The following is a 12781-nucleotide window of genomic DNA, read 5'->3' on the forward strand; positions in this document are numbered from 1 at the left end:
ACTTGTATATGTCATTTCCAAGACGAATTGACGCTGTATTGGCCGCAAAAGGAGGCCCTACACCATACTAATAAATTATTGTGGTCTAAAACCAGGTGTTTCAGTTATTTTGTCCAACCCCTGTATATATACATATATACACACACACACATATACATATATATATATATACACACACATATACATATATATATATATATATATACGGTATATAACATATATATTGATATATATATATAACATATATATTGATATATATATTATATATAAATAGCCTAGTAGTTGTATCAACATCTGCATGTAATCAATAACTGACTGTCAAATCAGATGTCTGTTTGTTTATTAGGATTTTAACGTCGTGTTTTACACTTTGGTTACATCATGACAGGAACGGTAGTTACTCATTACACAAGATTCATCAGGTCACAAGTTTATATCAAACACAGTCATGGACAATTTAGTGTCTCCAATTCACCTCACTTGCACGTCTTTGTACTGTGGGAGGAAACCGGAGCACCTAGAGTAAACCCACGCGAACACGGGGAGAACATGCAAACTCCACACAGAGAGGACCCGGGCCGCCCCACCTTATCAAACCTTTCTCTTATCAAATTAAGAGAAAATAAAAATAAATTGTGCTCCAGTGGGGAGTAAGAACAGAAATGAGTCTCTCCATCACGGATTAAATGCTGTATTTTCGCTGTACACGTTTCTTTTTTGGAGAGCGCTATTTGTCTCCTGTCTCACTCGTCTTTATCTCAACTTTCTCCGGCACAGTCGTCTGTATCTCTCCCTTCGTTTTTTCTACGTTCGCCATCTTTCTTTTTCTTTCCACCGTCTTTTCACATGTAACTCGCCTCTAACTCTCTCATCTGTCTGCACTGTAGAGTCGCAGTGTTTACCGGCTGGAATGCACAGACTTGATTGGCTAAGTGGTGTCACGTGATTGGTCTGTGCGTTTTCTCATCCGCTAAACCGCTACCGTAAAGACTACAAAAGCTGCGCCGGTTAAAATAGAAGCGCTCCGTCAGGTTTCAAATAATAACTTTCTGTTTTGGCTGTAGGTCCGGGTCCGTATGGGACAGCTTCTGGGTCCGGATCCGGACCGCGGTCCGCCTGTTAGTGACCTCTGTTCTAAACGGTGGATGGCACAGCGGGACAATAACCCAGTACTGCTGAGATCTGGGGTTTGAATCTCAGTGGTGCCAGAGGCTGACCCTCAAGATTCCCGATTCCCACTTGTGGTTACTGTGAGCAAATCAGAGAGCACTCACCCCATCCAAGTACGCCAAGGCCATTGATCATGGTGGTGTGTGAGTCTGTGCCAACCACACTGTCAGGGAAGACGAACCCGTCACTCTCCTGCACCACCCGAGACAGGTACTCCAGATTGACTTGATGTACAGAATTGAAGTCTGGAGGAACCACACTAACGTTCTTAAACGCTTTTGAACACCACTGTGGAAAAACATGAAAATTCCATTTAAGAAAATCTGCAACCATGTGTGTACATAAGTACATATGCTATACAGTATACACTTATAAGATCACAAAGAAAACCTCATTTGTAAATATACCTTAAAGAACTGCAGTCTTTCTTTATTTCTTAAAAGCTCCATCTCCTGGTTTTTGAGAGCAGTCTCAGGCCTGTGGGCATGCAGTAACAGAACCATTATCCCCAACAGCTTTACATAAATATCAATCAACAATTTCATAACCACAGGACCACACTGACATCACAAAACATGAAGTAAGAGCAGACTTGTACTTTTCACAGAAAGATTATTTACACACCCAAAGCTGAGACACTGGGCTTTAGAAAGATAATAAGACACTAAATGACAGGCCAGAGTGATGCGAAAATAATTGCCATTTAGACTGAGTACTATACATTTTCACCTTGATTTTTTCCCCTCAGGCACACAACACAAGTTATTTTTATTCACTTAGGTTTTCATATGTGCATGTTCCAACTTAAAAGTTCAATTCATTTAATCCTCATCAACTACTTGATCATGCGGAGGGTTGTGGTAAGCCCGAATCCAATAGGAAACATTGGGCACAAGACAGGAATACAGTGAACACATCAGCAATCCCTAGCAGGGCATCTCACCAGACATAGCCAATCATGTCTTTGGAAACAACTGACTTATAGCTGAGATTTGACATGAGCAAAGAGAACCCCTCAAGAACGCCTTAAGATCTCAAAAACTCAGTATGATATTGTACCGATTGTACTTGTATCATTGTAATAAAACATTTAATGCAATTTCTTACTGTGGACATTAAAAAAAATAGTTTAAATATAAAACTGGATTGTGGGAGGTGGGAATGTCACAAAAAGGTGGATAAATGCTACCCTTTTGCTTAAAATATTATTTTTTGTGTACAGCTGTAAAATGGTTTATTTTTCTCTCTAAACTTATGCTAAGTAAATTTAACATTCTTATTGGGACAAATACAATCATCATTGAGTTTATTATTTCACTTCTCCTTTTATATTAAGCCTATTTTGAGCTCAATACAAGACTTCAGCTTGTCTGATTTCACTTTTAATAATGTGCCATACACTTTCAGAGACAGATCTGGACTACAGGCAGCCAGTCAAGCACACTCACTCTTGGTCTATGAAGCCACACTTGGTAGCTTGTGTATTGTGTCAACCAAGGACTTTCCAGGAAAAGACGTAAAGACGATCTTCGTGGCAGCATATGGTTCTCTAAAATCCCAACATATGACTTTGTGTCAATGGAACCTTCATACATATGGAAGTCACCCATGCTGTGGGTACTGATGCACCTTTTTTGTACCTTTCCCTAAAAACAGTGCAGAGGATCATCTAAGTCTTTGCCATTAAGAACTTGATGTCTATTTTTCCAAAAACAACCTAAAACGTGGACTCATCTGACCACAGCACAGTTTCCATTGCCTTTTAGTCTCACTGTGATTCAGTTTTATTAATTTAATGCACTTTTAAGGTCATATCAAACAGGTTTGTTGCTATACAAGACGGTCATAAGAAAACATGGTTCTTTAGACATACAGATGTTGAAATAAATGGATTCATATAGACAGACAGCTGAACTGCTCCTCTAAGAGTATTACTGATTATTTAGAAGGTAATTAAGTGGTGTGGTTTGTGTCTTACTCAGAGACAGGCTGCAGGTGGAAGGGGCATAGAAGGGGAGTGTTTTCAATCTGCACTGCTGTGGTTCTGGTTGGAACGTCAGTGCAGGAGCCTTTTGTGCAGCCTCCTCTCTGTCCACCACATTGACTGCTGCTGCTGTGATGCCCACGGGGAGGGGTCCGGGTAGTGACAGAGCGTGGCCCTGGTCCATCACCTCCACCGGGGTTAGGGGCATTCTGAATGGCACTGAGAAAAGATACAATTACAGAAAAGTAAATAAACAGTCTGGTTAAACATGAAATCAGTGTATGTTACAAGATTGAATGCTCAATGATCACTGAATGATCATTGGCAACCAAAGTTAGTAAAGAGCCTTACCATTTGCTAAAGTCAACCTGTAGCGAGTGATCAACTATAAGGTCAGTGGGACATTTGGGGTTGATCAAACTGGGGTCGATGCCATGCTTGGCTACAGCATCTCTCATAGCTGCCAGGTCCACCATGGCTGGAATGCCTCTGTGTGAAAGGTGGGCCACGTTAATGAAACACATTGAAATAACAGAACAAGGAAGCAAGTCTTGCAGATGCTGGCAATGACTAAAGTTGACTTACGTGAAGTCCTGTAGTAATACCCGTGCTGGAGAGAAGGAGATCTCGGCCTCATTTTGTTTCTCCTCCCAGTTAAGAATGTTGTACACATCCTCTTGTTTTATGTAGAAACCATCACAGTTCCGGATATTAGCTTCCAGCAGTACACGAATAGTAAAAGGCAGTCTCTCTGAAGCAAGAAGCGATAAAAAAGCACTGTTTACAGATTTGTTTAGGTTTATTATCTTTGCCTACCATGCCTATACTTTGAGTAGGGAGTTTAATAATTAACAATAACCATCATATGTAAGTAATTACATTTATTATTTATTTATTTTATTGTCAACAACTGATGTTAGAACTGAAAATAAAGCTGTAGATCACATGCATAAAGGCCATAGTAATAAAGCTGGTGTTGTTTTAATATCTGACTTGGCAGTATGTAACACCTGTAGTGCACATGGAGAAGTTCTTTGCAGCATATGTTTACCATAACACAGATGTTGTGTCAAATTCTACCCACTTTCCCCAGTCATTGGATGCATTTTCTCAAACTGGAAAACTCATGACAAAAACATGCTCACATAACTGGCTTTCTGCTAGGACTTCTAGTTACTGACATGCTTGCTACACAGTTCTTCCATTTAATAAAGATGAAATATACATGTGTGTCTCAAAAAATAGCAACTCTAGCTATAGAATAAATATGCATAAAAGCTAGATGCAAATTCTGTTCAGTTTATAAGAACAGTTTTTCTGCTGGGCCATAAATACCATTTGACATCTGTGAGCAGTGTGACTGACTGGTTTAACCAGAATTTAAATTAAACTGAAACATGACCTCACTCAGACTTATCTGTAGTAACTGTAGAAAATCCACATTTCTAGAAATTATTGTTGCCTTTGCATAATTATCACAATTTAATTAAATTTCTATCTCCAAACATACTGCTTTTTTAGTGTTTAGACACAGTCTTATGCAAAAACTTGGAGACCCCAAGACAAATAAGAACAAGAAGCAGCACATTTCACAATCTTAAGGTCACTTTCTAACAGAAGTAGATAATAATCACCTGGCAGAAGAAATACTAAAGGAATGTCAGAAAACAGGAAACAAATGTACAGCCATGAAGAGTTTGGGGCAATGAGTTTTATAGTTTAGGGGCTGCACAACTAAAAGATCTGCCTCCCACTGAGGAAAGCCTAGTGTAACGAACAGTGATAATGTCGCCAGATGACCTCAGGGTGCGAGGAGGTATGTAGGGATGAAAGGGTTTTCTGAAATACGCCGGGGCTAGACCATGAAGCAATGATTTTGAGAAATATTTTACAACAGTACCAGACGCCAGTGCAGCTGGTTAAGGATAGGGGTGATGTGGGCAATTTTTTGTTGTAGGTGAACACTCTCTCGAGTTTTGGATGTACTGGAGCTTATTGATTGGTAGAACAGAGAAAAAAGAATTATAATAATCAACACGTGAGGATAGCACAAACAAATGTTTTGGCATCACTGGAAGTGAGTAATGGCAGCAGCTGGGCGATGTTATGAAGATGAAAACATGCAGACTTGGTTAGTGAGTTAATGAGACTCAAAGTCATAAGGGAAAACAAGCAACATACTTTAGTGCACAGTTTTGTTTTCTTCATCTGTTGAACATAAAACATCAGCAACTACACAGTACTTGTACATTAAAAGGTGGAATTTTGCCTAGGGGTGTCCTCATGTTCACAAAGTTAGTGTGTAAGTACAAACAGACCTCTCATTATTGTTAAATGTCTAGAAAGAATCAACCAACACAAAATACAAAATCAAACAATAAATTCAACTAATATGCAGTCCTAGAAAGCAGCATTTTTGGAGCCAAAAAGAGAGTCCCTTGACTTACCATATTTTGGATCCCCAAGCTTCAGAGGATTGAAATATTTCTTAACTTCATTTTTCTCATTCTGCAATGTGTCAATCAAATGGCCAAATGGGTGCTCTGGAGGAAGACAAAACAACACTTGTCACTACTGAATTACACACAAACACTAAATTCATTTGCTACAAGCAATTGAAAATTAAGGGCCTTGCTCAGTGGTGGGGTTGAAACCAGCAACCCTCTTATCACTAACTCAGTATGTTAACCACTGATGGTGCAGCTGAAACAATGCAGTGTTTGTGTCAGCTGCACCATCAGTAAACACCAAATCATCATGAACAAAATTTGAATACCAAATGTATTTAATAAGAAAGTCATATCTGCTGGCCAGGTGCGTAGACAGACATGATTGGCTGGGTCTAAGGGTGGGCAGCCAGTCACTGCTGGCTGGTCAAAGGTGCGTGTACAGACATGGTGAATAATAGAGAGCAGTGCAAAACTCTCCATATTTGATACTGCTCTCTGTGTGAACCCACCTTGAGCAGGTGAAAAGTAGTGGCTGGCGACTACACATGTCAGAGGTCTAAAAAAAGTGCAAACATGTAGCATGGATAGGTTTAACTGAATTCAATTTAGTCCTACTGGTTGTGAGTGGTGTCAGAGCTGTAGTTCATTCAATCAGTAACATTACTATTGGTATTCTGTATAAGCAAATACACTATATTGCCAAAAGTATTCGTCCGTCTGCCTTCACACGCATATGAACTTGAGTGACATCCCATTCTTAATCCATAGGGTTTAATATGATGTCGGCCCACCCTTTGCAGCTATAACAGCTTCAACTCTTCTGGGAAGGCTTTCCACAAGGTTAGGAGTGTATTTATGGGAATTTTTGACCATTCTTCCAGAAGCACATTTGTGAGGTCAGACACTGATGTTGGACGAGAAGGCCTGGCTCTCCGCTCTAATTCATCCCAAAGGTGTTCTATCGGGTTGAGGTCAGGACTCTGTGCAGGCCAGTCAAGTTCTTCCACACCAAACTCCGAGCCCAACTCCTGAAAAACAACCCCCACACCACAATCCCCCCTCCACCAAACTTTGCACTTGGCACAATGCAGTCAGACAAGTACCGTTCTCCTGGCAAGCGCCAAATCCAGACTCGTCCATCGAATTTCCAGACGGAGAAGCGTGATTCGTCACTCCAGAGAACACGTCTCCACTGCTCTAGAGTCCAGTGGCGGTGTGCTTTACACCACTGCATCTGACGCTTTGCATGGAGCTTGGTGATGTAAAGCTTGGATGCAGCTGCTCGGCCATGAAAACCCGTTCCATGAAGCTCTCTACACACTGTTCTTGAGCTAATCTGAAGGCCACATGAAGTTTGGAGGACTGTAGCGATTGACTCTGCAGAACATTGGTGACCTCTGCGCACTATGCGCATCCGCTGACACGAAGCGTATAGTTGCTGAAACACCCTTTGGAAAGTGCTAACCAGCTTTTGACGCACTCCTCTTGTGGAATCTTTGATTATTCTTTTCATACAAAAGCTTCCAGGTCATTGAGTTTTCATGACTTTCATGCTGCAATTTCATTCTTTAAATCCTACCAAGATTTTCTATGGAATTTTTATCTGGAGACTAAGAAGGCCTTTCCAGGTAATTCTAGAAGTGATTCCTTATCCAAGTTGACTTGGAAGTGTGCTTGTAAACACTGACTTGTTGGAAAGTCCACGTATTACCAAGGTTTTACCACAAAAATCATAACATTCCCCCTCAAAATGCCATGGTATTCATATGGTCAAACAGTTCATCTTTGTGTCCCTGGACTCTGCAGGCCTATCAAAATTTTCTCTCTGGCATATTCCAATCAACCCTTCATGTGTGCTACATGGTCAAGAGTGGCATATGTCAGGGAGTCCTTAGTTGTTAAGTGATAATCTTATGGTTGCACAGACACATTTGTCCAAGCCTTCATCGGGTCATCCTACAAGTCTTCTGCAGTAACATGGGGGTTTTGATTTGTTGTCCTGAAAAGATTGCTAAGGCCTCTGAAAGAAAAGTTGGGTTTTCTCCCATGACCAGATAGATTTGCTGCTGAACCATAAGTTTGAAATCTCTGTACAAGTCTCCTGATGATGTCTTTAGGAATGTTCAAGGTCCTAAGATTTTTTACTCATTGCCCTCATAGTGCCATAAAATGATCTTCTCTCTCAGCTTTCGTGAGAGCTTCTTAGTCTTCACCATAGTTGCAACAATCTCTGGGTGGTGTTTATTAAGGGTCATTAATGGTTTCCAATTCTTTAATCAATGTTGTAACTCAACTTTAGGTCATATAGATTAGCCATATGTTTTAAGATCAGCAATTATTTAGGGGTTGAATTATTGTTCCATGGCAGTGTTAACATATTATCCTGCTACTCTAAAATACTACAGCATTTATCTGCTACTTCATTGAACTGAAAAAGAGTGACCTCTGAGTGAACCTTTCACCTATAACAACAGCCACTCTTACTAGGCTTCTCAAAAGACTAAGTATGTCTGTGGGAATTTGTGCCCATTCAGTCAAAAAAGCATTTGTATGGTTTGCACTGATGTTGGTCAAGAAAGCCTCAACTGATGTTTCAGTTCATTCCAAAGCTGTTCAGGGTTAAGTTCAAGGTTCTGTTCAAGGTTCTGAGCAGGCCACTGGAGTTTCTCTAAATTAAACTTTTCTACATGTTTTTTTCAGAGCTTGCTTTATATTTACATTTTATATTTATAAATATAATTTTTTTTTTTTTATTACTATTTTGTAAATCAATAAAACTAACATCTTCCTTTTTAAAATGTTTATGCCTCCGATTCTGTTCTTTTATAAGTTGGCAACATTTGCCCCCAGTTTATGTGCGACGTGTGTGAGCTTGGAAGGGTTTTTTCCATAATTTACCTGGCTTAGCCATTATTTGACAAGAGAAAAGGTAGTCATTACAATGTTTACAGTAATTTGCAGAAAATGAAGCACTCTGCCTGTTGTGCCACAAAGACACATAAAAAAACATAAATAGACAAAGTTAATAAACAAAATAAAGACAGAAAAGCTGCTGTAACTTTATCATAGGGTGAATTTAAAAATAAGCAACATGTAGCAAACATAAGTAACCTAGTTCTAAAATGTGTAGGGTTAGACATGTCAAGCAGATGCTGTAACTAGCAAGAATTTGTATTTGCCAAACATCTTTAGAAAGAGAAAAACATATATGATCTATGAATTACAGTAAATGTGACAATCCAACATGCTTGTTGTTTGGCTTTCTGTCTTATAAAGTGTGGGTGAAACTGAAGTGTAAGCAGCTAAGTCACAGGATAGTATATGGGGAACTGGGAGGGAACATTTTCCTTATCTTTGCAGCTTACATCACTGCTGCTCAAATGGTCAGGTCAGATTAGGAGAGACCAGGCATAAAAGAGACATTTCTAATATAAGCTTTTGAAACTCAGTGACCATAACAAAGCCAGGTGATAATACTAGATCAACACAATGAAATACTAACTTTAGATATGACCTACACTTTATTATTAATACTAATAAATATTAATACCGTTAATATTGTGATGTGTGTCTAATGGGCAGTTAGTGTCTCCTATGCAACTATAGTATCATAAAATGCTACCCATACTGCAAAATGACTTCCTTTGTAGGCAGTGAAGAAAAAATGATTAGCAGAACAAATATAAACAAGCCAGAATGGCTTTGTGTTTTCTAGATGTATATTTTTACTTGCTTGCTTTGATCCCATTGTTTTACAATGCTGTAAAAAAAAATTTCTGGATATTTGCACCTTACTTGTCATATTTACGACAATTAAATATTAGAATAGAATAGAATCCCTTTATTTGTCATTTATACATATACATGTGTACAGTACAATGAAGTTCTTTCTTCGCGTATGCCAGCTTGCTTGAAGGCTGGGGTCAGAGCGCAGGGTCAGCTATTGTATGGCGCCCCCGGGGCAGAGAGGGTTAAGGGCCTTGCTCAAGTGCCCAACAGTGGCTGCATGGCAGAGCTGGGATTCGAACTCCCAACCTTTCAGCTGATAGCCCAAAGCTCTACGAACTAGGCTACCACGTTCCCTAAATATTAATATAAAATATTAACCAGTGCCCTTTACGTGTGCTAATTTTATAGCACATTTGGCCTAACTTAGCCCTTTAGAATTACAATGGGGGAGGCATGATGGTCCTGGGTTTTATTTCCAGGTGGAGCGATGCAGGTCTTTTCTGTGTGGAGTTTGCATGTTCTCCCCGTGTTTGTGTGGGTTTCCTCCCACAGTCCAAAAAATATAAAGGAAATTATATGTTGTCATTATTAAGTAAGAATTGGTGTCCGTGAGCTGGCCAGGCATCCAACAGGCACAGGCAAGGCTGAAGGGGTTTCTTCTCATTTCCATTCTGCATCCCACCCAGAATAAAGCATTTAAAAAAACTCAAGTGACAAATTGTGTACATTTGCTACTAGAGCAAATGTATATTTTTCCTACTCAACTCCACGAAAACATTAAAAACATTATTATTTTTGTATCTAAGCGAGTACTTAGACTTTATTAAAGGACACATTGCTTAACATAAATATTGCATTTTTCACATTGCTGTAAAGTTTTTTCTCAGTAAAGGATGTCTACACTTCACTTAAAAATCAACAAACCATGGAATTCGACCAGGGATGGTCAAACTTTTGCGCAATCCTGTATCTTGTCACTAACATTGGTGTGCTTCGTGCAAATGATTAAAGACTCACTTGTAAATATGTCTGTGCTTTCTAGGCACGAAACTCTCTCAAAAGCATGAATTTGATGATGGATAACCTTCAGTATTTTAAATGCTTTAACTAGTTTGAGTTGAAAACCTGTGTTCTGTGGTGTCAGTGTTACTTTTTCCACTGCATGGTAAGCGGAAATATTTTAATCTAACAGTTGTTATGAGATTTAGGGTGACTAGGGTGTATTTTTAACCCTAAAGTTAATAGAATTTTATATATTTTTATTTGCCATGAATATTTGTAACATCCATGCTCCCTGAAATGTATAAACATGAATTAACCACACTAGATTCTATTTAACCCCTTGCGACAATCACACATTAACAACTCCGACACAGTTACTCCCATTCCAGGTCCAGATGCAGTAATAATAATGCAGTAATAATAATGCAGCAATAAAACAGCATTTTGGACTATGAGACATAATATCTTTATTGTTATGAATCACAAAACAGGACTTCTGCACCACGATATATAAACACATCTATGACCCCAAACAGAATACCAGAGTCAGACGTACAGGGTGTACTAGCTTTCTTATTCCACATAGCAATGCTGTAGGCATTTTTCCACGCATATAGTTGACATTAGTGTTGTGGCATCTGACTGAATGTAGAAGCTGTTATTTCTAACACCTCAGCTGGGTGTCTCTCTTCATCACTCCAGCACTTACGAAATGTCAGAGCTCAGCCGGTTGGCTTGCCGTTATCTGCTAGCAACAATGCTAACTATCCTTTTAAAGAAATGGCCATGCAAGTACAGCTCGAACAGCGTCTTTTAACATTAACTACTCAAAGCCGCCATTGATAGTGTTCAACACGGCGCACGGTTGTTTGTCGAATAAACATAAAATGACACTCTTACAGTGAATATGTAGCGACTGTAAAGAAGAGTTCTTACCCTGCTGTGAGGAAGTGGGCGCCATGATGACTTCTGAAACGAACACGATTTCACTCGCTCTGATTACGTTCACGCCTACCTGTAAACCAGCCAATCACAAGCGAGGAACGCCTTCGTACAGGCAACGTCCAAAACAAGGTACACATGCCCCCCTTTTCCACTGCTCGGTACCCTATGGTACATTCATCATATTGATTTTATTCGGATTTAACGTCATGGTTACATTCACGACACGGCAGATAATTACTGGTTACACAAGATTCATTCATCAGTTCAAGTCTCTAACGTCAAACACAGTCATGGACAATTTTGTATCTCCAATTCACCTCACTTGCATGTCTTTGGACTGTTGGCGGAAACCGGAGTGCCCGGAGGAAACCCACACAGACACGAGAGAACATGCAAACTCCACACAGAATGGACTTGTACGCTTCACCTGGAAATCAAACCCAGGACCTTCTTGCTGTAAGGCGACAGTGCTACCCACAGAGCCACCATGCCACTCCCCATGGCACAATACAGTATGCACTAAAGAGAAGAGTATGCACAAACAATAAGGACTGTGCTCTGAATGAAACAATAAACAAAGGATACTGGTCATAAACTAATCATTGTTGTTGTTTTTATTATAGTTTTGTTACAGTGGTAGATTCTCTTTCATTCTGCTTTTTATATTTATATTACAGCATATTCCTTTTTATTTATGTCAGGTTTAGATTCTTATTTTGACAGCATTATCGTTTTACAGTTTCAGGTTATTTATATCACAGCATGTAAATGTAAATGTAACAGCATATTCCTTTTTTATTGATGTCAGGTTTAGATTCTTATTTTGATAGTGTTATCATTTCACAGTGTTAGGTTATTAATATCACAGCATATTCCTTTTTTATTGATGTCAAGTTTAGATTCTTATTTTGAGAGTGTTATCGTTTCACAGTATTAGGTTATTATTATCACAGCATATTCCTTTTTTATTGATGTCAGGTTTAGATTCTTATTTTGACAGCATTATCGTTTCACAGTGTTAGGTTATTAATATCACAGCATATTCCTTTTTTATTGATGTCAAGTTTAGATTCTTATTTTGAGAGTGTTATCGTTTCACAGTATTAGGTTATTATTATCACAGCATATTCCTTTTTTATTGATGTCAGGTTTAGATTCTTATTTTGAGAGTGTTATCGTTTCACAGTTTCAGGTTTTTAATATCACATCAAATTCCTTTTTATTGATGTCAAGTTTAGATAGCGTTATCGTTTCACGGTAACTTTTAGTTTCGTATTAGCATGAGTTCACTCTTGTTGCTTGTTGGCATCTTGTTTATCATTAAGTTTTACTTCTTACTGAATGCTGCAACAGAACACACCAAACCTTGCAGGTAACAAAGTTAGCTCACAAGAGGAAATGTTCAGTCTGGACAGCATTCTAACCAACCAACAGCAAAATATATTGCAAATGCAACAAAAAATCACAAACTCATGCAAACTGATACTCAGAGTTTGCAAAG

General features: G+C 39.0%; 1 protein-coding gene across 1 annotated transcript in view; it reads right to left on the reverse strand.

The window, feature by feature from the left end:
• ireb2 (iron-responsive element binding protein 2) overlaps nt 1-11296 on the reverse strand; it is a 36306-nt gene extending 25010 nt beyond the window's left edge. The window contains exons 1-7 of the mRNA XM_062993632.1: nt 11272-11296; nt 5602-5697; nt 3740-3905; nt 3506-3643; nt 3149-3373; nt 1578-1647; nt 1275-1458 (exon numbers count right to left, since the gene is read on the reverse strand). Of these exons, the coding sequence (XP_062849702.1) occupies nt 1275-1458; nt 1578-1647; nt 3149-3373; nt 3506-3643; nt 3740-3905; nt 5602-5697; nt 11272-11296 (904 nt within the window). The remainder of the gene's footprint in view (nt 1-1274; nt 1459-1577; nt 1648-3148; nt 3374-3505; nt 3644-3739; nt 3906-5601; nt 5698-11271) is intronic.
• Between the last annotated feature and the right edge of the window lie 1485 nt (nt 11297-12781).

The sequence above is a fragment of the Trichomycterus rosablanca genome, chromosome 1, assembly GCF_030014385.1.
Source record: "Trichomycterus rosablanca isolate fTriRos1 chromosome 1, fTriRos1.hap1, whole genome shotgun sequence".
Classification (NCBI taxonomy): Eukaryota; Metazoa; Chordata; class Actinopteri; order Siluriformes; family Trichomycteridae; genus Trichomycterus; species Trichomycterus rosablanca.